Raw genomic sequence first — 23656 nt, forward strand, 5'->3', positions numbered from 1 at the left:
ATCTTTTGTTTAAAGGAGCGAAATTAAGAGCTTTAGCTTAAGCTTAAATAAGAAACACAGTATGTTCGATATAAAAGAATTAACAATGTGAATAAAAAACAATGAAAAAAATCAATTTCACTTATTTTGAAAGCTCAGAGCCCTAATTAAAATTAGTGAAGTTTACAGGAAGTAACTGAATATAAAAAAAAAAAAATAATTAAAATTTAGCTTCGTCTCGGTTTTATATAAAAAAACAACTTCCAAAAAATTATTTATTAAAATTACTTATTGTCTAAAAGTGATATATTTTTGATTTATTGATATATTTTAAGTACTTTTAATCAAAAATCGATTTCTACCAATTTGCGAGAATCTAGAAACGATTTAAACTTAGAAATAATCGGATATGGATTTGGATGAAAACGGGAACGCCCCGAAAAGTACCATCTCGATTAAGCTCTTTGGTGATGGACTACCGGCATGCCTAAAATTGAGTCGGCTATCAATCTGCTCCTGCAGGAAGCAGAGGATCTGTGCATTGGCACCAGAGTGGTGGAGCTCGACCGGGTGCCCACTGCCTTGGAGTTCTGCCGGGAGTTCTACGGCAAGAACCAGCCGGTCGTCATTCGCAAAGCACTTTCGTGGCCGGCGATCGGAAAGTGGACTCCGGAGTACCTGGTCAAAGCCCTCAATGACAAGATTGTGGACGTAGCCATAACCCCAAACGGGTACGCCGACGGCCTGGCTTGTCAGGATGGCAAGGAGTACTTCGTGCTGCCTATGGAAACAAAGATGAAACTCTCACAGGTGATCCACCGTCTTGACGATCCCATGGGCCCCGTGCACTACATTCAGAAACAGAACTCGAACCTCAGCCAGGACCTGCCCGAACTAGCCAAGGACCTGCGGATCAGTGACCTCGACTTCGCCCAGCAGTCCTTCAACAAACCACCTGATGCGGTTAATTTTTGGCTGGGAGATGAGCGTGCCGTGACCTCCATGCACAAAGATCCGTACGAGAACCTTTACTGTGTTGTATCCGGACACAAGGACTTTATCCTGATTCCCCCACATCAGCTGAGCTGTGTGCCCCGAAGCTTGTATCCCACTGGCGTCTACCGCACCACTGACAATGGACAATTCTCCATAGAGCCATTTAGGGACGAGGACGGCTGCGAACAGCTCACAGAGTGGGTCAGCATAGACCCCCTAGCGCCAGACCTAGCTCGGTTCCCAGAGTACTCCCGCGCCAGGCCCCTGCACGTGCGGGTCAACGCAGGGGACATCCTTTACCTGCCCAACTACTGGTTCCACCACGTGCGCCAGAGTCACAAGTGCATTGCCGTCAACTTTTGGTACGATCTCGACTACGACAGTCGGTACTGCTACTTCCGTATGCTGGAGGAGCTTACCAGCAAGACCAGCTAGGAACTGCCTATATTAAAATGGACTCATGTATTGTTGTAAAATTGTTGTTTCAAATTAAAGAAATATCATAGAAAGGAACATTTTTTTTTGTTTAAAAATAAGCCAAAGGGATAAGCCCCATCCAATTCATGCAGTTTTTACAAATTTACTTCGCTTTCAAGAAATTTGCTCCCAAATGAAATATAGTTAAAAAAAAAATGCATTTTTAACGAACTTATTTGAATCACCTTTGAAATTTGTTTCCAGAAATGGTCTTCGTATTATCTGTTTCGATCAAATCAGTAAGACTCATAACTTTATTAAACAGACACAAGTTACAAGTCAAGTTTGTATAGAATATCATCTAAAAGTAATATAAAATGGAGCTCTCCGTATAAAAGAATTTGAAACGAACGCATTCTGTGTGTAAAAAGTCGTGTAATTTAATTTTGAATGAATCTTCTAACCCAAATGATCTGAAAACTAGGATAAGGTTAACATAAATTTAACGCCCCGGAAAATGGGAATGAGTGGTGGGGTGTCCGTATGGTTAAGTGTAAGCTACGATATTAGGAATGTATAAATCGACGGAAGGACGGTTTAGTCCTGGTTGGGCTCCTTCTCCTGGTCAGGCGACTCGTCTACAGCAGGACCGTCCGCTTCCTCACCCGGGTTTTCGTCATTCTCACACTCCAGGTCGCCGTTTACGGGAGAGCTGCCATTCTTTTGGTCGGCCTCGGCCAGGTCGCCATCGTTTTGAGAGTCTTGGGTGTGGGACTGGGACCGTTCCCGAGTTTGTGGCTTATCGGACTGCTTGCTGCCGGGGGGCTGAACCACTACGAAGAGTTGTTCCAAATAATTGCGGTACCACGACAGAAAATTGTCGCGTTGCCGAGGCATGACCATCTTCTTGATTTTTGCGTAAATGCGTTTGGGGGATATGAGTGGGGAACTAGCATTGGTCGAGTTTTGCGCTGCGGTGGCCGTCAGTTTCGAGACCTCCACCAAAAGGGAGTCGTTTATTACGGTGTTGTTGTGCGTTTGGTTGCGAATGCGCTTAATGATGTACTCGATCAGCTCATGATCGGGGCCAAGGTTTGAGGCCAAATCGGATGGTACTTCTCCTGTCGCATCATCTGAGTGCTCCTCCGCCTGCTCGCGTTCTTTCTAAAAAAGAAAAAAGTGATAGTTTTTCCTGGAATGGCCAAGATTTAGGAGAATAGCTACCTCCGCATTTTCTTTTCCTGGAGGAGTAGGAGCAGCCGTTGCATAAGCGTTCGTTGCCAATTCCCCCTGCTCAAGGGTACTAGGGGGGGCCTTGTCGTCCTCGGGACGATCGTTATCCAGTTGCAGGCTCGCCGTTTCCAGCGGTGAGTCGCTGCGGCTCTCAGTTGCTTCCACATTGGGATTGAGACGCAGCTCGTTGTCGTCCTGGTTCATCGCCTTTCGCAGGTTTTGTGCCTCCTGCGGCTGCTGAAATTGTTGCAGCTGTTGCTGCTCGAAGAGCGACTCCAGCCGGCGGTAGACGTCCTCCTTTATCGACTCGTAGAACTTGGTAGTGAACTTGTCGTTTTTCAGTGCATTGACCAGCAGGTTGCGGTTTAGCTCCTCAGACGCAGTCTCCTCGATTCTCTCCCGCTCCAAAACGTTCGACTCATCCTCTGGCAAAGCCTCCTGGCCCAAGGATGCAGTAACATCCACTGGGGTTGCCTGAGGCAATTCTACGTAGTCCATGTACTGGGCAGGCAGCTCAAAATCGAAACGCAGGTGACGTTGTTGGATGGGCGTCAACGAGACTGCCGATGTGCTCGACTTTGCTGGCACTTTGTTTCGCTGGTACAACGGGCTGTTGCCAAAGTTGACGTTCATGTTTAGATTGGACGAGCTGGCCTGCTCAGGCTCTTCGTCGCGCAGTGTCGAGAGCTGTGGGCGCCGACGGTTGCGTCTGCGGCCCGAGCCAAACACCACATTGTCGTGGCTCTCGTCGACATCGTCCACCTCCTCGTCTTCGCGACTGTGGTCGAGAGCCTGCTCCTCGCGCCAGTCTCGCTTCCTGAGAGCAGTGCCACTGTTGTTCAGGTTATTGCTGCTGCTGCCATGCAAAGCTGTTAGTGGCGACTCAAAAAAATGTCTTCGCTGCGGCTGTTGTTGCTGAAGGGTGACTCCACTCGCCGACCCGCGGGAGGCATGAGGCGCCAGGAGCTGGGGCGTCTGAAAGTAACTTGGCCGTGTCCGCTGTCGGCGGTACTGCTGGAAGTCCACGTTCTGCTCCTCGTTACTCTTGTTCGACAGTAGGTTTTGGCGGGAGTGGCTGCAAAAGCGCATTGATTTTAATGGGTTATGCAAGCAGGAAGCAGCAACTCAAATATATTTAATGTTACATCTTATCAGTTAATAATCGGAAAGTAAAATTAGTTGTTACAAAAATGTAAAGCTACTGGCTCAATGGTGAACATACCATTGGGCACCAGGATTATTAGCTGTTAGTCACTTTCAACTCTGTTAATAGAACCCTACACTGCATGCAACGCCGTGTTGCACTCACCGAATCACAGAATTGAAAATGAACTCAAAACACCGTTTTGCTTTAAATTTTATTGGTTGGGACCTCTCTCCCCTAAATACTAAATAAAAACCATCACCAAAGTTGGGGCATTACCTGCGGAAGTTGTCCCAGTAGTTGTTGGCCCTGTTGCCCGGGGGCACTTGGTTGTTGAGCGTGGCCGCTACTCCTGTTCCCGATCCGGCTCCCTCGGAGAGGGGGTGCAGGTTGTTAGCATGCTGGTTCTGGGTGCGAAGGTTAGCGTTGTTTTGGTGAATCGTGTTGTTGTGGTGGTTCATGAATATGGGTCCCGGGCTGTTGCGGTAGGATGGTGGCGACAGCGGGGTTTCATTGTTGAAATGAGTTGGTGGGGGAGCAGCGTTATTCAGAAACGGCTGCTGTTGGTGCTGCTGCTGGTGCAGGTGGGAGTCACCTCCTGACCGGTGACTTCGCTGGAAGTTACTAAAGGCGCTCTGATGGGTCCCGAAAGCGAAGAGCTGCTCCGACTGGGCGCGTGCGCTTCCCAGGCAGAGGTTATTGAGATTCGGTGGAGGGACGGAGTCTGCCCGCATTCCAAAACCGTGGTCCTGACAAGCCACCACATTAAGGCGATCCTGGAGCTGTAAAATCAAAAGTCTAGTTATGATCCACCAAAGCCCTTAGGATAGGATAACCATACCGCGTGCACTTGACTGTTAAGAGCATCGATTTCCCGCTGCTGGTGCCACAAGGTTTGGTTGCACTGGCACACTGAGTTGATCAGCATCTGTTGGGTTTGCATGAACTGCTGCAGCATGACGGGATCGGGGGATCCGTTTGATCCCGACGCGTTGGACGAGTTGGCCTGCGGGGCGGCCGTCGCAGGTTTGAACTCTGCTCCAGAGCTGGAGGTGGCTTGCCCGTAGCTAGGTTGCTGGTTATGCCAGCCATTACCGGAGTTCTGCGAGCCTGAGAGGTTGGAATTTAAATGATGTTTAATTATTACATTTCTTTGAATTTCCTTGGATATCCAAGTAAATAGCAAATAAACCTGTCTTTCCTTGCTTGACCAGGCCACTTTGGAAATTTCTGTTTCGTTTAGGATTAAGATTTTCTAAAGATTTTAAAAGATATTTTTAATGACGAGTCACGGAGTTATCGTAATAGCTATTTTGGTCTTGAAAATTACTTTTTTCAATTACTTGAAAAATCGGCCAATCCTGATTGTTAGTTGTAGTTAATCTTAATTACAGTTTGTAAAAACCTAACAGTTTTTAATTTTTAAATGGGGTTGCTAAATGCCTAAAAACCACAGAAAAGAACATCTAGGAAAAAACGCTCTTTCAGGCTCATCCTAAAATATTTTTTTAATTTTAAAATTATTCTTGAAAAAAAAGCTTTATTAAATTATCAAATTTAGCAGAAAGTCATATTAATTTATGTTTGTTCTGTAACTTACGTTGCACTTCCAACGATAAATATTGAGGATGGTCAGCACCTTACAATTAATACACCTCTAAACTTGATTATTACAAACTTTTTCTAAATTAAATATTTTCCACTCCCACTCCCACTAATAAATACTGAAGAAACTTACCCCAAATTCCCTTCACCGGCTGCATGGGCGGTGGCATGTATTGCGACCTGTTGCTGCTCGAGGGCAGACTGTCGTTTCCCAGCGACAAAGTGTCAATCGTGGCGTTCAGTTCGTCCTCGGTGTGGGCCGAGGGTGGTGCCTGGGGTGGCGGTGGCGGCGGATGAGAAGCCAGCTGCCCGCGCCGCTGTTCGACCACCGTACTAGCGGATGGTGCCCGTTTCAGCGTCGCCGAAGAGGAGGTGCGGACGTGGGCAAAGTACCGGTCGCTGTCGGTATCGTCGTTGGCTTCATCGTCTGCCTCTGAAGTGGTTTGGTTGCTGGCGACGTAGCGCTGCTCCAGCTCTCGCTGCTTCTGCTCATACTCTTTTCGCAAACGCTCACACTGGAGCCTCAGCTCGTCGCGCAGTTGCTCCTTGGTGGGTGTGGCCTGCTGAGAGGTGTCTACCTCGGAGGGATCCTCGTTTTCTTCGTTCTCCTCCACTACTCGTTGTCTCGCTGGGGTTGGGGTCGGGGTGAGACTGTTTCGCTTAAGGGCCTCCTCGCCCATAAGAACTGCGGCGGCCGCTTGCTGCTTGCGGCGTTCGATTTCTGCTTTGAGAGCCAGAATCCGATCGCGCTCCTTTTGCAGGCTGACTGCTTCAGCACGCAGCTCCGAGGTAACATCGTTGAGCGCAAAAACGCGCTGGGCTATCTCTGCCGGCAATGCTCGCTCCACGCTGTCCCGCTCCTCACTACGCCGCTCCAATGAGGAACCCACGCTGGGAGTACCTTCGTCGATTTGGGTGACTGTGTTCAGCATACTCTTCAACTTTGCCATTTGGGCTTTCAATGCATCAATGTCCGCCGTCTTCTGGTTAATCATGGCTTGAGCTTGAAGAGCCCGTTGGGCTGCGTTGGCGGCCTCTTGCCGCAGGATGGGTACTTTGCGTTGGTATTCCACTGGCACCACTCGCTCCTTAGCCGGCGCTGGAGCAGAGCTCGGCTCCGGGGCCTGGGCCTGTTCAATAGCTGGTTTTTGAGGAGGAGTGGCAGACCCTGCGTTGATGTTGGACCGAGTCTCTCTGGCCACGCGGTTGATGCTGTTTAGCTCGTCGACCAGGTTACGCATGTCCTCGCGTTGACTTCGAAGCGATTCCAACTTTTGCTGTAGAGCCTGTTGCTCTGCCAAGATTTCGGGTCCATCGTCTCCCAACACGCTGCTTAGCTCGTTCTGGTTGTGGATGAAGGCCGTCAGATTCTTCATGCGTCCAACCAAGGAGGCCATATCATCTTGCACCTGTTGAACCGACTCGTAGTTCGGGGCATCTCCTCCTCCCCTATTATGGGGCAAATGACTGGCCTGCTGCCGCAACTGTTCCATATCGCTAAGATGCGACTTGGCCAGGTTTTGGATGTGCAGTAATTTGGCCTGCTCATCTTGCAGGTGCTGCATATTGCGGTTGGAGGCTTCCAGCCGCTGCTGCAGCTCGTCAAAGGTGGGCGCAGTGTCCGGCGTAGGAGTTTCCGCGACACTGTGCAAAGATTGAATAGACTGGGCACGGTTGTCGCTCATCTGGAAGGTATATGAATGTTTTTGTTAAAAGGGAGAGATATTTATTTCCTGAATTTATTACCTCGCTTAACGCAACATCCTCCAGGCTTGTAGAGTTGACTATGCCCTCCTCTTGCTCCGCGCTTGGGTTGATTTCGTGAACCATGTTGTTAAGTTGCTATAAAGGTTAGAATCAAATTCAACATAACATTACAAATCAATTACTGATACTCGAATGTTAGGTATACCAGCGGTATGTTGACTCACCTCGACTAGGTTTTCTGCCGACTGGTGACCGTGGCTGTTCAAGTTTTCGTCTAGTTCCAGCAGGCAACGCAGAACCTCTACTTGAGAGCGGCCGCCTTCAATCCTTTGTCCTATGTGGGGAAGGCTAAGAAAGCGATGCACAAGTGTCTGCAGACTGGCGCTCAGGGGAATGGAATTCTCGTCGCCGCTGTTGCAGTTTCCGTTGCTGGTGGTCGCGTTTGGAATAACTACGCCCACTGCGGCATTCGGGGGAGTCGACTGACGTAGCCGCAACAGAGAAGTAGAAGTGACTGCCGGGGACGAGGACGAGGGCTGATGCTGGACGCGCTGCACAGGACGCACGGGGAATCGGTAGCGTTGGTGCTGTTGCTCTGAAGAGGAAGGTAATTGTGTTATATATACATCGATTTATGTCAGAATGTGGGCTGCTGAACACGTAGATTCGTGGGCGTCTATTTTCGTGCACGCGTATTTTTAGAACATGAACTAGCGCACCGATCTCTGTGCGGCTAGGTGGGCATATTGGAAGTGTTCAATGAATACGTTTCTGCAGACATCTTCTGACCTGTCGACTACTTACCAACTGAATCGTAGCTGCTCTGCTCCCCCGATTCGCGTCGTGGTTTCTGCTGCTCTTGAGTTAGAATCCCAGGGTCTCTGGAGGATGTGGGTTGCTGCTGGTCCTCTACAGGAAGGATTTTTCCGTTCGAAATGCGGGATCGCTGCAGCAGCTCCTTAAAGCAGCACCAAAGAAAGGTTACTAGAAGGGTTACCACAAGTAGGGCCGCAATTTTGACGGCTTTTCTATATATATATGTTTGATTTTCAGATATATATATAATATGCGTTCAGCGATCGACCGGAATCCCTTGACCGCCAGGACTGAGATCGTTTTCTCTACTGAGCCATTCGATTGAAAAAATTCGCGGCCGAGATGAGTGTGAAGTATATTTATAAATCGGAGAGGCATATGCATATGTATCTTGCTGATACCATGGCAACGGGCAACTTACGTTCAGTGTTTTCAGCGTCTCTCGCTGAAGGGGCTCCACGAATTCCAGGTCCGGCTCGCCCAAGTGTTCTTGCTGTCGACGGACTCGGGCAGACCGGCCGGTATTAGGAGTGGTCGCTGCGGTTCCGGCTGCAGAGGTTCCCCCATTCTGAAGGGGACGCTGTTGTTGCTGCTGTTTGGGCACTGCGCCGGTTGCACCACTGACAGAATTGTTATTGCTATTGCCGCTAGAGCGGGCGGTGGCGCTACCCTGGTCCACTACTACTTTGAGGGGCGGCGCCATAACAGAATATATTTTTATTCAATTTTATTTATTTTCTTAGACTCGTACTGTGTTTTTCTGATTTGCGCACTCTGACAGCTGATTCAACCAGGGCTACACAAACACCCGCCACCTTCGATGCGGTCACACTGAACGAGGGTCTAGTTTGAAAAGTTATTGACCGTTAGAAATCCAATTCTTTTTTAAAATTTTTTATCTGAAATATAACCAAAAAGTGTATAATAGAAAAAATTTTAATAAAAAAAAGGTCGTATTTTTGTATTAGTATATTTTATATACCATTTTCAAAATGAAGATACCCCGCTCCACATCAATATACAAAGGGCTATTTATGTTTAAGTTTAAACCAGGGGTGCTCAAATTCGTCTTATGGCAGTGCGTTTACTAACACAGACACAAGAAAACGTGTACATATGTAGCGGCGCTTTAGTGTTGGGGCGCAACTGTGCACTGAGAGAAAGAAAAAACAGTTTTAAATATTTATTTATTTTTTTTTTTTTTTATATTTGGCTTAAAAAAGATTCAATATTTATATTAATTTTAGTGGTTGATAATTTTAATTGAGCTTCCAGATTATTATTATTTAGTCCCACGAAATAAATCAAAAGCCAAAGCAGACAGAAGAATAAGTTCCAGTGCATGTGCTCGAGGAAAAAACAAAAACAAAATACACTGCGTTCAGCGAAGCGTGACGACGGATAGAGATGTAATGAAGAAACAAGCAAAATTGTTTTTGTTTCGCATGGTAATCGAAGCCCATATGCACGGTGCTTATGGGCGCACTAGCCATAAGCACAGAGCATCTACAAAAACAAAAGTGCACTCAGTGTATAGGCGTTGAGCACCCCTGGTTTAAACCATTGCAAGAGTGGGTCTTATTTTCCCTGTTTGCGCTGCATAATTTCTTCCTTGAGAGTCCTAATTCGATCCCTCTCAGCCCGGAGGCTTTCCGCCTGTCCCCTAAGATCGCTCGTGAAGTCGGTGAACATGTTCAGCATAGCATTAAGTAACTCTGCGTTGTCAGGAGGCGCACTCTCTGAGGCATTCGGGCTTTGGCCTTCGCTGGATGCAGGCTCCTCCCTCTGGACAGGCACTCGGACCTCCGAGGTCGTGGTCTGGCGACTGCTATGGCTGGAAGAAGAGCTTTGCGAGGTCTCCCTGGTGGAAATATGCTGCTCGATCAACTTGGTTGTGTCCACCATGTGCTGGACTCTTTTAAACTGCGCCTTCAGATTAGCAATCTCGTTCAGCTTCTCCTGAAGGTAACTCGCCGTCTCCTCCTTGTCCTCGTCGCTGGTGGAGGTCTCCTCTTGGTTAGGTTCTGGACTTTCCGATGGAACTGGATCAGGATGAGGAGCACTAGTTGAATCTGGCTGAGTTGGGACTTCCTCTTGTGTGGCTAGCGGTTCCTGGAGCGGAGCGGCCTCACTAGCTGCCTCCCGAACTTGGTGACGCTGCGCATTCAGACGCGTTAGCTCGGCTGCGCGTGTTCGCAGGGTCTCCATCTCCAGCAACAGCTGCCTGTGCTCCTCCTGCATCTCCTGAAGCTGCAGGTTGGAGGCTGCCAGACGCTTGAAAGTTAATTTCATTAAATATTTGGGGATTTATTCATAACCCGTCTGGGTAGATAATAGGCATCAGACGATTAGACCTTACCTCGCTCAGTGCAGCATTATCCCCAGTCTGAGGTCTGTTCAACTCGTTGACCATCGTCGAAAAGCCTACAGAAAACAGAGAAGATTTTTATTACAAACGTATGTATTCTGCGTACATACAAACACACACTCCCAATGAAACATTGGCTATAAATAAATCCTTCTTTGTTCAATTTACTTTTCAGTTGCAATTGTGTCAAACACGATTGTGGATCTGATGGGTGCCAGCACTTGGCAGCTCAGAAATACTTTTGAAACTTACACAGCGGAAAAGACAAATATTTTACCTTAAAAATTTCCTTCTTAACAAAAATATGTATTTTCTATGCGCTAAATAGGGCTGTTTGCCGAGAGATGCCAAAGCTCCAACTGAAACGCTGCGCCGAAAACAAAAATATTTTCAAACGATCGTGTCTATATGTAACACTTTGAAATTCGTTGAGCAGGCGGCAAGCGTTTCAATAATGATGTGGGATCTACATTGTGGGTGGTTCTGGATAACTTTATACCATAGCCTGCCGAAAATGGATAGAAGCTTCGGAAAACGCACGAGGATATACGATTTTATTTTAATATATTTCTATGGATGTGAGTGTGCCAAAACTTTATAAAATTCCACAAAAATCGAAAAGTTGGAATTGAATGGAAATTTATAAAAAAAAACCCATCCATTATCGAGATGAAGTTTCAAATGAGATCACAATACAGTTCCATTATCAGTGGCTATTTTTTAGGTAAATAACTTGAATCATTCTTTCTAAGAATACCCATCAAAGTACCATAACTATTCCCCTATACATTATTGCATATTTAAGATTTTAGACAAAGTGTTCCTATAAAGGAAGCCACTATCTTCCGTGAATTAATATGTTCACTGTTTTACAGATAAGACAATAGGTTGGAAGAAGAAATCTCATATACAGAGGTAGAATATCGTACATTGCAACCAGTATTTTCCTTTAAGCAGTGATGATGAGTAGATGTTGGTCGAGTACTAAGATAAAATGCTAGGAAAAACTAATACTTTTTCTTTTAGGGCGCTTTATTTTTATATTCATGGTATATGCCCTGTGGACGGCAAGGACACAAAGCTTAGATGGCGCCAAATCCGGTGAAGATATTAAAGTTACACCCACAACTGCACCCGATGAAGATATTGAAATTAGTGCCCCAACTACATCCGATGAAGAAGACGGCGATAATAATCCCCTGATCGTGGGGAACCTTAGTCTATGTCAGAATGTGGTCGACAATGTGTTCCTGCCTTTTGTGGGTGATTGCAACAAGTACTATCTGTGCCGATGTGAGTTCCGTCCCAATAATCTGTATATCATAGCTATATTGAAATTTTTAAATCATCCAGCCGGCAAAGCCATTGAGCTCAGGTGCGAGTGGCCCTATCAGTTCGATGCCGCCACTCAGAGCTGTGTGAATCCTGGCAAGGCGAATTGTTTACCCACCTGTGAGGCTTTTAAGTTCAGTACTTTTGGCTACCAGCGCACTTGCACCAAGTATGTGCTCTGCTACTACGGCCATCCTGTGCTGAGGGAGTGCCAGGACGATCTGCAGTACAACTCTAAGACAGACCGCTGCGACTTCCCTCAGAACGTAGACTGCGTCGAGTCGGAGTGCTCCATATACTTCAATGCCTACCATCTGCGCTACGTGCCCAGCAAAAGTTCCTGCGAAAAGTACTTCCTTTGCGGCAACGGAATTCCCACGGAACAGACGTGTGCCACAGGGCTACATTTTAGCACTAAGTGCAATTGCTGCGACATTCCTTTGAACTCCAACTGCCAGGTGAAAGGGCATAGGTCGCCAGACGTAACTTTATTAAAGCTCTTACTCAAATTCCACAGATATCCCCTCAACGAAGACTAACCTATCATCGGATTTCCCCTAAGCCGTCTGAAGTGATCTGTCCCTCCGAAGGTGTCCACTTTTATGCCCACGAGACACGTCCGGACGCCTACCACTACTGTGCAATGGGCCACGGCCTGATTCTGGAGTGCTCACAGGGATTATGGTTTGATCCTGCGGTAAAGGAGTGCCGTGAACCTAAAAACGTGGGATATTAAAATCAATAAATCTATACATCTTGAATTCTAGAATTTATTTAGTCTTGTCTTTGTTTACATTGGATGATAATATATAAAGCTGAAAAAATTACGGAAGTCAGTAAAATTTTTGAGATTCTTAGAAATAGAAAAACGAATCACATTTAAGCAAATTATATTTGTTTTATTTATAGATATTATATGTATATACATAGCTACATATATATACTTACTGTAGGATAATTTACTGATTGAATTAATAGACAAATATATGTGCTGGCAAAAGCAGATATTTATTATTGAAAACTATTGGCCTCCAAGCTAAGGGAGGCGGCATTCGCCGATTTGAGCATCAAACACCAGGCCAGGAGTGCAGTCCAGGGTAATACCGCGACCGTTCAGGCAGTAGTAGTAAGCGTCCTGTCGCTTTTCGTGGGCTATAAAGTGGGCGCCCTCCGCAGGGCACTCGACAGTCGCCCTACGTGGAGGAGCGCGAGCAAAGGGTAGAATGTTGCGCTGGAGGGTCTCGACCTAATGGCAGAAGATGATTTTGTATAATCTTTTTTTGATCATCTGCCAACTCGATACTTACGTCGCACTCAACTTTCGAGGGAAAGTCACAACTGTCGGTTTCATTGTTGAACTTCAAACCCGAGGTGCAGTTCTGGGCTATGGGACGACCATTCAGGCATATGTAGTACTTGTCGCAGCGCGACTTGCTGGATGCGTAGACGATTGCCTGCGGGTTGTTCTGACGGATGCACAGATTCTCGGCGCAATCCACGTATTGAGGATAGTCGCAGCGATCGGTCTGGTCGTTGTACTGAAGTCCTGAGGAGCATTTCCGGACTACTGGGGTGTTGTCGAAGCAGAGAACGTACTTGTCGCAGGTGCGGGGGTAGCCGAATGAGGACAGACCCCGGCCCTGGCACGACGGGATGCATTGGGTCGCCATCACATCCGTGCACTCTTGAGAGGCAAAATCGAAGTAGTATCCTAAAGGACACGTCCGAGGCACGGCCACCTCCTCTGCGAAACAACCGTGATTGGAATTATAAATGAGACAATTGAAGAATGCAAATTAACGAACTAACCCATGCAAAGGTAGTACTGGCTGCAGTTGCTCACATGCGGCAGGAAGAGATTATTAACCACATTCTCGCATATATTAACATCGGCATTAACTGCAGCGACTCCTATAAGGGCTAGAAGGTGGAGGACTCGGAGGTGCACCACTGCGGAACAGATGCTTAAAACTCGCTCTCATCTAAGGTCTTCATACTCACTATTTCACTGCAGCATCAGCAACCAACTATTGTCTGAGCCACAAATCGTTTCCATTTATACCATGCGACTCCATTGGCTCAAAAACTTGACTCCCTGTTAAGGGAACTCGTTATCAGATAAGGATGCGTGTTTTTTGTGCTGTAATTAGAGTTGTTCAAACTCATCTCATTTAAATTGGTCGAAAGATAGTGCCAACGAACAAGGTCCAATCTGAGCAGGCCGTAATGAGATGAATCCTCAAGAACGATAACTAAGCGCCGCATTAGGAAACACGTGCCTTGACGAGTTACCGATGGGTCTCTTAAGATTTCATGTAATTGGTGCAATGTAACAATTAGGTAGACACTTTCTCATTGAAGGAATCAGGAGGAAACTACAAATCGAGTAAACGTTTTCCAAATATTTATAAACGAAACAAATAATTAAAATACGTTCATATATATTCCCAATAAATTCCCATAGATAAAAATTGTATAATGTTAGACTTACTAGTATTACCATTCATCTCAACCGTTATTTAATAGACTTGGGTTCTTGGAAGTAGAATATGTACCCAATTGCCAATATTGTACTTCCCTAAAATCAAACTAGTACTAGCATTATCGCACTCTTCTCTGCGGACAAATTAAAAGCGGAACACCGCAAGAAATAAAAATAGAACATATATTTTTGGCAGTTTCAAGACTGAATGGTATGCGGAACCCAAACGCCACCGCTGAGTCAGAAACCAATTATTTTCTCTGCGTGTATATAAAACCGCTAGTATTCAGAGCAGTCGTGTGCCTAAGTCTGGCTGATAAGAGAAAGGCAAGTACTCATTAAAAGTGCCTGGTAAAATAACAGATATAAATGGTTTTTTTCCAGGCTATGGCCAAACAGTTGATGGCACGCTGCGCACTATCAAGGAGTAAGTAGCGCTGGAGAAAGGTGTTACCCTCCGAATTTATAAATCTATAAAATTATGCAGTGAATTGGCGAAATACCTTGTTTTTTCTTCTGACACTACTAACGATGCGTCGTGCTAGGAGCGAGGATGACCTGGTGGTGGCTCCTGCACCCGACGATGATCGTGATGCCGAAATCTCCGAAGATCAGTACGACATGTATAATAATACTCAGATCAATGTTTGCCGCAACATCGCTGATGGTGTTTATCTTCCCTATGTCGGGGACTGTGCGAAGTATATTGAGTGCCAGAGTAAGTCAAAATTTAGCCTTACTCCATTTTGCGAATTATGGACTATTTTAATTACAGCTTGTATTAATCCCAAAAGTTGTAACTAAGTATTCAATTTCACTCCCTCTTTTAGACGGCACCATACACGAAATCGGTAGTTGTCAGGAAATCGAGGAGAAGTCACCGTACCTTTGCCAGGATCCGGAGCTACCGTGCGAATTGGGCTTCGATCCTGTGTTCCAGGTGTGCACCTGGAGGAGCATGGTCCAGTGCTTACCCACATGCGAGCCATTCGCGATGAGCAGCTTCTGCTACGATAACACCTGTTCCAAATACGTCCTCTGTTACTACGGCCGTCCAGTGCTCCGGGAGTGCCACGACAACCTCCAGTACAATAACGCCACCGATCGTTGCGACTTTCCACAGTACGTGGACTGCGTGGCCAACGACTGCTCAGCCACCGACCAGCCGGAGAATATAATTTATCTAGCCAGCAAGGCCTCCTGCTCCAAGTATTTCGTCTGCTCCAACGGCCGCCCCTGGGAACAGGAGTGCGCTCCCGGCTTGGCCTACAATCCTGATTGCGAGTGCTGCGACTTCGAAGAGCATGTGAATTGCACGGTTAGTTAGCTAATATTAATATTAACAGGACCCAACTTTTTTTAATTATTTTTCTTATCTTCCAGATCGAAGCGAAGGTCAGGAACATTAAGCCTTACTCCCGCTCACCGTTGCGACGTGCGGACATCACTTGCCCAAAAGAAGGAGTCTTTTTCTACCAGCATAAATCGCGTAAGGACGCCTACTACTACTGCGTTGATGGTCGTGGTGTTACTTTGGACTGTACGCCAGGACTGTACTACGATCCCAAGGTGCAGGATTGTCGCGAGCTCCAAAACATTGGCCACTAACATTAAGAGTTAAAATTTTAAAAAAATATAAACACTGACAAAAAATTAAAGTCAAATAAAAATTGTAAACATTGTTTTTTATGCTGTGTCATTTATTTTATATCTCTTATCTTTTTATTTTCAAATTTATCATCCACATTTTAAGCTCAGGTTGAGCGCAAAAACGTTGACATCTTGAATCTATAGAGTCCATATGGTATAGATTTCCAATTTCAAAAATGTATGTACTAATGAGAAATATAAAAAGATTTTTATACATATTAAACTGAAACAAAATTGATCAAACATTTTTGTAATTTTAAAAAATGCGCGGCATTCTCGCTATAAGACTTTATTCATAATGGTTTATACGGTAATATTCAGAAACAATTTTTATTCATTCACAATGGCGCGCATGTCTCGCGAGTTTTAAGAGAATTATCTGAGAAAAGCGGAGAGGATAATTTAGAGAGAGAGAGAGAGAGAATGAAAGCACACCCCCTGAATATACAGAAAACAAAAACAAAACACTTTCTGCCTCGCTCGCCCACTTTACACTTCCCGAAATTGTTGAAGTATTTCTGTTTGTTAGAAGCTACTTAAGATAAATGTGTACTGTAATAATATAAAAATCTTGCAGTATTTTCTCAAGGTACTGGGGACACAACCAAAAGCAAAAATTAAGGGAGTACCACTTATAAGGAAATATTTTGCAACAGCCCGAAATTTTTTCCAGTTTTGCTCTGATGAAAACACTGTGAACCGAGGGGGGCAAAGAGTTTCTGCCAAATCCGTGAAAGTGAAAACGAGCACGGTGCTCGTCCAGCTGCATTTACAATTCAGTTGGCTTTGAGTCCTTGCTACATTCGTATCGAATTCGGATCCGGAGTCAGAATTGCATCCCCGTCCCTTCCATCCGCCAGTTCCTTCACGGAAGGCTGAGCAGATACAGTAGCTCGAAGAGCTTGCAGTTTAAACTTTAAGGCGAATTCGAAGTCCGTGTGAGTTAGAAGCCAGATTTGATGGAAATATTCAATTCCAACGCGGTTCCGTTACTTGAAAAGTGTGCTGGCTGGTCCTGTCGGGTCGGGTGAGCGCCCAAGGACTTCTGCCAGAGCTGCAAAAACACGACCAGGCAGAAACAATATGTGTGCAATAACAAGAAACGTGACAGCAACGTGCCAATAGGCGAAGGCATTGAAAAGCTGACAGAAAAGTATTCGGACATCCTAAGAAAATATTGCAGGTAAACGAAAGCCAACAATCAGGTGCTGAATTGACATGCACTTGAAAACAACCCACAAGCCATCAAACGCATACATACAGTCATGTTTATATAAAATCTTGTATATACATTTTTGTATATATGTATGTACATATACATACATATGTGATGCATATGTACTTAATTCATACATATATATGCACATATATTGCATCGCATTGCTCATACGCAGCGTACGCCATCAAGTGGGCAGGGATTTTTTCATTCTTGTGGATTGGACGAGGAGACATGAGGACAGATATTCTATGCTGCCTGCCAGCCAGCCAGCCAGCCATTGCACGCCCTCGGCCCCTACTCTTTATTCAGATTTAATCGCCAGCCCGACCGCTTCTTCACTGTAGTCTCGCGAATGAAACAAATTCACTTCCCGCCAACCAGAAGGGCACGAGGGAGCGAACGGCGAAGAGCAGGAACGGCACAAAGGTTAACAGCGAAAGCAGCAAGTGAGAGTAAAAGAGTAAAATGGGGATGATGGCCGCGCTTTAAAGTTTACAATTTCTGTTTTGTTTTGGCATCTTTTTTCGATGACGCATAGATGGCTGGCGGGCTGAAGCAAACATTTATGAAGCGATCGGGCAAAGTTTGAAAAACAATTTTTCGGACATCCGCCAAAATAAAATAAATAGTACAAATTCCCGCGCTTCTGTTTGACTTGGAAAAGTTTATTTTATTTATATTCCCAACAAATACATAGCCATTGGCTGAAACGAATTTTATGCAATTGAAAAAATGAAATCTAATCACTTATTCCCAGTTCCCTAACAAGTTTATTAATAAATATGCTTGTGCGTATATCCCGACACTATCAGCTTTATCTCTCCACGTTCAAATAGTTTTTCCGGTACGGAATTTGCCTCAAGCTCAAGTAAGCATTGGGGGCGCTCGGCTTTCAGCTGTTTCCGTGGTGTAGCGGTTATCACATCTGCCTAACACGCAGAAGGCCCCCGGTTCGATCCCGGGCGGAAACAGGAGAATAACTTTTTTTCTTTTTTCCAGAAGAGAAATACTTGAAAACAGTTTTAAATGTTGACTATTTAATATATAGCATAGTAATCAAGAAGTTTAAACTAAAATTAGTAACTTTATTTACATACTTAACAATCTATATGTTTAAGGGATTTTATAAAGTATGAAGATAAGAAGTCTTTATTAGAAAGTAGGAAATAAATTATTTAAATATAATTAAATCTTTAGGTCTTTAAACATAGCATTATATTTATCATTACTGCATTGATTGATAAAAAAATGTACAAAACAACCAAAAGATAAAAAAAGGGCGGTGCTTAGTAATTAACTTTACATAAAGGTACATATTCGTTTTATTATTTTCAGAAATATTAAAACTGAGTCCAGTTAAACGTTGAAATACATTTTTCTGATATTTACGACTATTACGATATATAAATACATTTTAGGTTTTCAATTTATTGACTTTGAGGTGTACATTTTATGCAAATATTAATTTTTTATTTTTTATAAAATTAAAATGCTACAACTTTCTATGCTTTATTAAATTGTTAGCACTAATTTTACTAACTATAATAAATAAATAAATTTTTATTTTTATAAAGTTAATAATAAAAAAGAAAAAAATTATTTGTACCTGTTTCCGCCCGGGATCGAACCGGGGGCCTTCTGCGTGTTAGGCAGATGTGATAACCGCTACACCACGGAAACAGCTGAAAGCTTGGACGTTCTGAGGGCACGTTCAGCCACAAAGCGCAAGCATACATCAGAAACACCAGACCGAAAATATTATTAAACTGGTTCGTTCAGTGAATAAAATTTGAAAGTCTTGTCTGTCTATTTCAAGAGCAACTATTTCAAGGCGACCAAAAGACTGGGCCGTTTTTTGTTGAGGGTCTATGGTGTCGGGGTGGGGCTGATAAAATAATTATTTTTGGTTTCATGATGGGGGTCCTATGAAATTGGTCGAGAGAGAGCAAAATTTTATTGGTACTTTGTTTATGATTTTTCTCGATGCTTTCTTTTAATTAACAGAAGAAAATTTATAGTTTGTTTTGCATGTGTACTTGGAATTGGTATCTCTTGGGCGGGAAACTTGACCACTATAGGGGCCAACTGAGTTGAACCTTACCAAATGGCATCAAAACCTTCCTACAAACAAAAGGCAGGTCGAGGGACGCGATTGCACAAAGGATTCTCATTGAACGGAGGGTAGATGGGGTGTCATCCCAAAAAAAAGGGGAGTGGCGCCCAGCGAGAAATGAAAACGAAATGAACCTATCAAAAGGTTGTCAAAATGTCTCGTTTAAATATTTTTATTGCTCTGGCTTTAGCTTGGGTATTTATTTGCACTGAGCGCTCAGTTCTTTTCTCTGTGTCTTCATTGTATTGTGTAATTCGGCTCCTCTCGAAAACGTTCACGGTCGTTCAACTTTGAACCTGCTGTCAGATCCGGAAAGTTCCCGAATTAAAGCGTTTTTGTTATTAGAAGACTGTTAGGACCCTTCTTGCTCAAAGTTTCCCCAGAGTGTTTGTCCCATAATTCGAATAGTCTGAGTGTTATTTAAAAAAAAATGTTTCCATCGGTGGAAGTGGCGATTTTTTGTCCATCCAGTGATTGACTAATACCGCAGCGACCACAAAGAAACTAGCGGAGGCACACACCGTGCCCGGAAAAGTTCAACGCCCAGCTAAGCGAGCTAAGAACCAAAAATTGAAATACAGACGCCTGGAACAATGAAGCACTTTGTGGGTTTGGTGGGACATTTTTCTAAGCGGAGGGATAGTTCTTTAACAGTTCTATTGGAATCTCATTACTGTAGTACATTTTTTTACATTTTACATAAATTTTATTTTTTTTAATTTATTTGCCATCCAGCTTTCTATAATTCATTATTTGTATTATTAGCTCGGATTAATTATTCATACAAATTTATAAAGTTTCATTTAGCAGTAAATAGAACAACATATTAAAGGTATTTTTTTTTACAAGTTTTTGTTACTTTGCTTAGGAAAACCCATAAAAAATGAAAATACAGAGAAATGCACCTTATGGCTGTCCCTTCCGTTTGGGTGGCTTGGAGTCTTTGTGCAAATTGGTACGAGTTTGGTGTTTTGGGTCCTGTGGCTGCCAATGACACGGGAAGTGAAAGCGTTCAACGAATATTTTCCTCTTTTGAAGGGTTCCTTGACCAGGCAGGGTGTTGCCAAAACAACCTTTGTCCCTTGTTGCACTTTCAAAAGGGGAGGCACGACGAGGGTTGATGCTCCAGACCACAAGGACGAGAACGATTGTTTTCAAACAAGGAAGGCGACCGAGGTAAGGCAGCATCAGAAAAAGCGAAGCTCACGCTTCCTGTTGAAGCTTTTCGGGAAACAAACAGAGTAAAGTGCGAGTTTGGATGATTTCCGTCTGGCAGACACAAAGCCAAATGAGTCAGATGTGCTTTGTCTAGTCAAGGGGTGCCTCCTCCCATCGCGCACACGGCTTGAACTTCAAATAAGTTCTTAGCACGTATTACCACTGTCTTTCTGACTGTGAGTGCACCAAAAAATCTCAATGATAGGAAACATAAGTAAAGAATTTAAAACAAAATGTATCATTATGAAAATGGTCCATTGGATGTCTATAAAGTCTATACACAGTCACAAAGCTGGCAAATAAACATGCTTTGTGCGGCGAAACATTTTCAGAAACACTTTTGAGTGTCAAGATACACTTTAAATTTATATTGTAATTATAATAGTTGAAAAGAAAAGCTTATGTTACAAAAATTAAGCATGAAAACTTTTTAAGAGTTCCAAATAAGATACATTTTTTTAGTGTATTTATTAAACAAATATTGATAACCAATTTTTTCATCCCTTGTAGAAGGATTCTGCGATGCATTTCTGGATTGACAAACGCTCGCAGCAATGCGGGTTCGGACGTTCCCGGGTGGCGGCCTCCCTGTCACACGCCGGAGGCGGTCTCAGCTACGCCCACCCGCCAAGGCGAAGTAAGACCACCAGCTGCAGCAGCCAGCCTGCAGTGCACCGATCCCTGCCCCAGACTCCCTACGACATCCAGCCAGGCACGAGCCGCCAGTCGCAATATGGCAACAACAACTTACTCCACGGCCAGCAGCAGAACCTGTTGCAACAACATTCCAGCACCAGCAACAACAACAATGCCAACATGGGCACCAGCCATCTCACAACCACCGGAACAGCCACTGCCAGCAACAACAACAACGCCAGCGGAACCGCATCCTCTGCCGCTGTCCTCACCGGCAGCGGAACTATCATTCCCCTAGTGGCACGTGGCTCACACCACCACCCGCACAACACGCGACACCAGCCGAGGAGCCAGCAACAATTGGTGCAGCAACATCAGCACCAACAGGCACAGCAGCAACATCAGCCTTACCAACACTACAGCTACCACCACCCACAGTTCGGCAACATGGCAGTGCCTGTGAGGCAGCATCAGCAGCCGTTGCCGCCGCAGCAGCCACATTCCGGGTACGTCTATGCGTGAGTGTCCTTGGGCTTATTGCTTATAGAACACACTTGATCAAACTGACCTACTAATACTTCTGATTCTCCTCAGGGACGATGGCTACAGCACCTACCATCACGCCCCCTCTCATCAGCAGCACAGTAGCAACTATATTAGCAGCGCCAGCAGCAACACCCGACAATCAAACGCGTATGCCACGCCCCGTCGCCACAACTCCAGCAGTAACATGCGACATCCTGCCACCGTGGCGGTATCCTCGACCCCAGCATCTGCACCAATCGCCTCGAATGCACCAACGGCAACTTCCCAAATCGTCCCGCAGACGACCCACAGCAATCAGTTGCAGCAGCAACACCACGCCCTGCTCCAGCACGCTGACTCCCAGCTGCTGCCTAGCCACTTGAAGTGCGGCATGTGTGCCTCTCTAGTCCTGGCCTCGGTGTTCGTGGCGGGAACCAAGTTCTACTTCGACCACCAAGGCACTGGCCTGGAGGTAATAATCTTCTGCGCCTTTTCTGCCACTTTCTTTCTAGCCGCCTGCCTGGTCAGCCTTTGCCGCATCCCCAAGGGCTTGCTCTCCAGCTCGGGTCGCACCGAGAGTCGGGCGGCAGTGTGCCACTCCCGCGGCATCCCGGGGACGAGACGCGGGTCAGGCGAGGATGGGACACCAGCGGCCGGTTGTTTGTTAGAGATGAGCGACGTGCGGTATCTGGAGGAGCGGCAAGGAGTCGCTGGGGACCCTGCGGTAGCCGCGGCTGGTCCGCCCCCTTACCATATAGCCATCTTGCTGCCGGAGCAGACGTCGGGGCCGTTGGGGAAACAACTGCCGCTGGACGAGTCGCCTCCACCATCCTACGACAAGATTCTCGTCTAGGCTCAGCGGAAACCAGCGGAAGAGAGCTATGGAACCTTGATCGCGGTCGTAGATACCCAATGCCAAAACTCTTGCTCAGTATTTTTCTAAAAGAATATCACATTTTTTATGGACATTTACACGGCATAGTTATATATCAGGAATACATATACGCATACACGAATATTTAATTTTAAGCTCCGAGTAAAATATTTACACTTCTAAGCTCCGAACTAGATTCCAGTCACTTTCCCACTAGACCCCAGAACTTCTTCTACTGTCATTTTTGTTCTGTGATATGCTCAAGAGATCAATAATCATAAGCTATAACGACCGTACTTTTAATCATTAGCGACAACAAGCAAGCCAATGCAACGAGAAATAAACTTAGACATAAAGGATAACAGATACAGAGAGTAATCGCATTAAACAGCATTAAAGGAAACCTAAGAATCAAGTAAACAAATCATAGGCGCATTCAACTACCAAAGCCGAATGCCATATATTATGTGAATGAAGTACATATTCAATAAAAATATTAATAAGAAAAATTAAAAAGTAGGTCTTGTGTTGTTTTTTTTAGTGTATAAACTAAATATTATATAATAAAACTATACAATGCAACAATCCAGTTGTATTCCAGTCCCAAAGACCCCAAGAATCATAGACACGTGCCCCAATCTAGTTCAAACCCCTTAAAAACTGCCTAAATGGAAGCAGCATCCACTTTAAACAAAATACTTAAATACAAAAGGACATATTTTTTCGGCAAAGTGGAAATGGAATTTAAATTAGCTGAATAGTACAAAACAGAGTTATTTATATTCGCACCGGAAAATTTAAAGTATACCAGTTGTTACATAATATTTGCATATGGTATGTTCTTCCTTTTGTCAGCTACAAACCTCTTCTGCCTTAGTTCCACCATCGTGGCAGCTACGTTACATATGTACGACAAAAGACATAGTCCTTCAAGAAGATACAAGACGAGATAGATCCGAGCAAAAAATGTACAGAATGATTTTTAGAATTTCATGTATCAATTTAAAATAGATGGTTTTAGAATATGTATACCTTTTATAAATGTATACCTCCTTCGTCTGAACCGCTCACATACTGCCATAATTTGTCCGCTATTCAATCCGTTTTTAATCTTAGGGCCCATTGTGACCAGCTTGTAGCTTTGGGTGACTTAAATATCCCAGAACAAAGGTGGTCTAATGTCGATAACTCACCATTTTTATCATTCACCATGTTTGACATCCTAGGTCCAATTGACCATGTTAGAAGTTTGTTTGGTCGGCTATTAGACTTATGTTTTGTATCTGATCCTGATAGGACCATTCTTTCGAGCGCTTTGCTCCTTTGAAACCCAGAGGACCCA

The 23656-nt window shown here is 44.7% G+C and overlaps 7 protein-coding genes and 2 non-coding genes across 10 annotated transcripts; 5 read left to right on the top strand and 4 right to left on the bottom strand.

Moving 5' to 3' along the window:
* Positions 1–419: 419 nt before the first annotated feature.
* On the top strand, positions 420–1450 carry JMJD7 (Jumonji domain containing 7). Its single transcript, XM_017247096.3, has one exon. The coding sequence runs from the start codon at positions 463–465 to the stop codon at positions 1408–1410; it is 948 nt and encodes a 315-aa protein (XP_017102585.2). The 5' UTR covers positions 420–462; the 3' UTR covers positions 1411–1450.
* A 305-nt stretch (positions 1451–1755) lies between these two features.
* On the bottom strand, positions 1756–8702 carry cmb (combover). The gene is made up of 9 exons (XM_017247095.3): positions 8319–8702; positions 7886–8039; positions 7306–7676; positions 7121–7216; positions 5508–7059; positions 4611–4879; positions 4049–4551; positions 2617–3700; positions 1756–2556 (listed from the first exon to the last, which is right to left on the bottom strand). Exons 1-9 carry the CDS (start codon positions 8598–8600, stop codon positions 1990–1992), a joined length of 4878 nt encoding a protein of 1625 aa, XP_017102584.2. The 5' UTR covers positions 8601–8702; the 3' UTR covers positions 1756–1989.
* Positions 8703–9126: 424 nt separating this feature from the next.
* On the bottom strand, positions 9127–10647 carry LOC108129091 (uncharacterized). 2 transcript variants are annotated; one of them, XM_070280441.1, is made up of 3 exons: positions 10434–10454; positions 10257–10321; positions 9127–10171 (listed from the first exon to the last, which is right to left on the bottom strand). In XM_070280441.1, exons 2-3 carry the CDS (start codon positions 10308–10310, stop codon positions 9476–9478), a joined length of 750 nt encoding a protein of 249 aa, XP_070136542.1. In that variant the 5' UTR covers positions 10311–10321; positions 10434–10454; the 3' UTR covers positions 9127–9475. The 2 variants fall into 2 exon arrangements, with proteins under 2 accessions (XP_070136542.1, XP_017102503.2); XM_017247014.3 differs by lacking the exon at positions 10434–10454 and adding an exon at positions 10543–10647 and having other exon boundaries at positions 9132–10171.
* Positions 10648–11297: 650 nt separating this feature from the next.
* LOC138926364 (peritrophin-44) lies at positions 11298–12342 on the top strand. The gene is made up of 3 exons (XM_070280178.1): positions 11298–11558; positions 11619–12055; positions 12115–12342. The coding sequence occupies exons 1-3, from the start codon at positions 11312–11314 to the stop codon at positions 12331–12333; spliced, it is 903 nt and encodes a 300-aa protein (XP_070136279.1). The 5' UTR covers positions 11298–11311; the 3' UTR covers positions 12334–12342.
* A 251-nt stretch (positions 12343–12593) lies between these two features.
* LOC138926419 (protein obstructor-E) lies at positions 12594–13667 on the bottom strand. The gene is made up of 4 exons (XM_070280426.1): positions 13599–13667; positions 13407–13547; positions 12905–13341; positions 12594–12843 (listed from the first exon to the last, which is right to left on the bottom strand). Coding segments are annotated over exons 1-4 (789 nt in total). The 5' UTR covers positions 13600–13667; the 3' UTR covers positions 12594–12633.
* An 802-nt stretch (positions 13668–14469) lies between these two features.
* LOC108129076 (chondroitin proteoglycan-2) lies at positions 14470–15687 on the top strand. The gene is made up of 4 exons (XM_017247000.3): positions 14470–14506; positions 14567–14797; positions 14910–15397; positions 15463–15687. The coding sequence occupies exons 1-4, from the start codon at positions 14482–14484 to the stop codon at positions 15685–15687; spliced, it is 969 nt and encodes a 322-aa protein (XP_017102489.3). The 5' UTR covers positions 14470–14481.
* An 810-nt stretch (positions 15688–16497) lies between these two features.
* On the top strand, positions 16498–22801 carry LOC108129086 (probable serine/threonine-protein kinase tsuA). Its single transcript, XM_017247010.2, has 3 exons — positions 16498–16912; positions 20790–21433; positions 21510–22801. The coding sequence occupies exons 2-3, from the start codon at positions 20802–20804 to the stop codon at positions 22291–22293; spliced, it is 1416 nt and encodes a 471-aa protein (XP_017102499.2). The 5' UTR covers positions 16498–16912; positions 20790–20801; the 3' UTR covers positions 22294–22801.
* Positions 17847–17919, top strand: TRNAV-AAC (transfer RNA valine (anticodon AAC)). Its single transcript has one exon. It is a non-coding gene; the product is annotated as a tRNA-Val (tRNA).
* Positions 18556–18628, bottom strand: TRNAV-AAC (transfer RNA valine (anticodon AAC)). Its single transcript has one exon. It is a non-coding gene; the product is annotated as a tRNA-Val (tRNA).
* Positions 22802–23656: the final 855 nt, after the last annotated feature.

This window comes from Drosophila bipectinata, chromosome 3L, assembly GCF_030179905.1.
Source record: "Drosophila bipectinata strain 14024-0381.07 chromosome 3L, DbipHiC1v2, whole genome shotgun sequence".
NCBI lineage: Eukaryota > Metazoa > Arthropoda > Insecta > Diptera > Drosophilidae > Drosophila > Drosophila bipectinata.

Excerpts from the sequence above, each read along its gene's own strand:
- JMJD7 (XM_017247096.3), top strand. The coding sequence starts at position 463 with ATGCCTAAAATTGAGTCGGCTATCAATCTGCTCCTGCAGGAAGCAGAG.
- cmb (XM_017247095.3), bottom strand. The coding sequence starts at position 8,600 with ATGGCGCCGCCCCTCAAAGTAGTAGTGGACCAGGGTAGCGCCACCGCC. Across the intron at positions 7,217-7,305 it reads CGGCAGAAAACCTAGTCGAG|CAACTTAACAACATGGTTCA; the intron begins GTGAGTCAACAT and ends TAACCTTTATAG. Across the intron at positions 4,552-4,610 it reads TTAACAGTCAAGTGCACGCG|CTCCAGGATCGCCTTAATGT; the intron begins GTATGGTTATCC and ends TTGATTTTACAG.
- LOC108129091 (XM_070280441.1), bottom strand. The coding sequence starts at position 10,310 with ATGGTCAACGAGTTGAACAGACCTCAGACTGGGGATAATGCTGCACTG. Across the intron at positions 10,172-10,256 it reads ATAATGCTGCACTGAGCGAG|CGTCTGGCAGCCTCCAACCT; the intron begins GTAAGGTCTAAT and ends TTAACTTTCAAG.
- LOC138926364 (XM_070280178.1), top strand. The coding sequence starts at position 11,312 with ATGGTATATGCCCTGTGGACGGCAAGGACACAAAGCTTAGATGGCGCC. Across the intron at positions 11,559-11,618 it reads CAAGTACTATCTGTGCCGAT|CCGGCAAAGCCATTGAGCTC; the intron begins GTGAGTTCCGTC and ends TAAATCATCCAG. Across the intron at positions 12,056-12,114 it reads CTTTGAACTCCAACTGCCAG|ATATCCCCTCAACGAAGACT; the intron begins GTGAAAGGGCAT and ends CAAATTCCACAG.
- LOC138926419 (XM_070280426.1), bottom strand. Across the intron at positions 13,342-13,406 it reads CCAGTACTACCTTTGCATGG|AGGAGGTGGCCGTGCCTCGG; the intron begins GTTAGTTCGTTA and ends GTTGTTTCGCAG. Across the intron at positions 12,844-12,904 it reads CCTCGAAAGTTGAGTGCGAC|GTCGAGACCCTCCAGCGCAA; the intron begins GTAAGTATCGAG and ends TTCTGCCATTAG.
- LOC108129076 (XM_017247000.3), top strand. The coding sequence starts at position 14,482 with ATGGCACGCTGCGCACTATCAAGGA. Across the intron at positions 14,798-14,909 it reads GAAGTATATTGAGTGCCAGA|ACGGCACCATACACGAAATC; the intron begins GTAAGTCAAAAT and ends TCCCTCTTTTAG. Across the intron at positions 15,398-15,462 it reads AAGAGCATGTGAATTGCACG|ATCGAAGCGAAGGTCAGGAA; the intron begins GTTAGTTAGCTA and ends CTTATCTTCCAG.
- LOC108129086 (XM_017247010.2), top strand. The coding sequence starts at position 20,802 with ATGCATTTCTGGATTGACAAACGCTCGCAGCAATGCGGGTTCGGACGT. Across the intron at positions 21,434-21,509 it reads CATTCCGGGTACGTCTATGC|GGACGATGGCTACAGCACCT; the intron begins GTGAGTGTCCTT and ends GATTCTCCTCAG.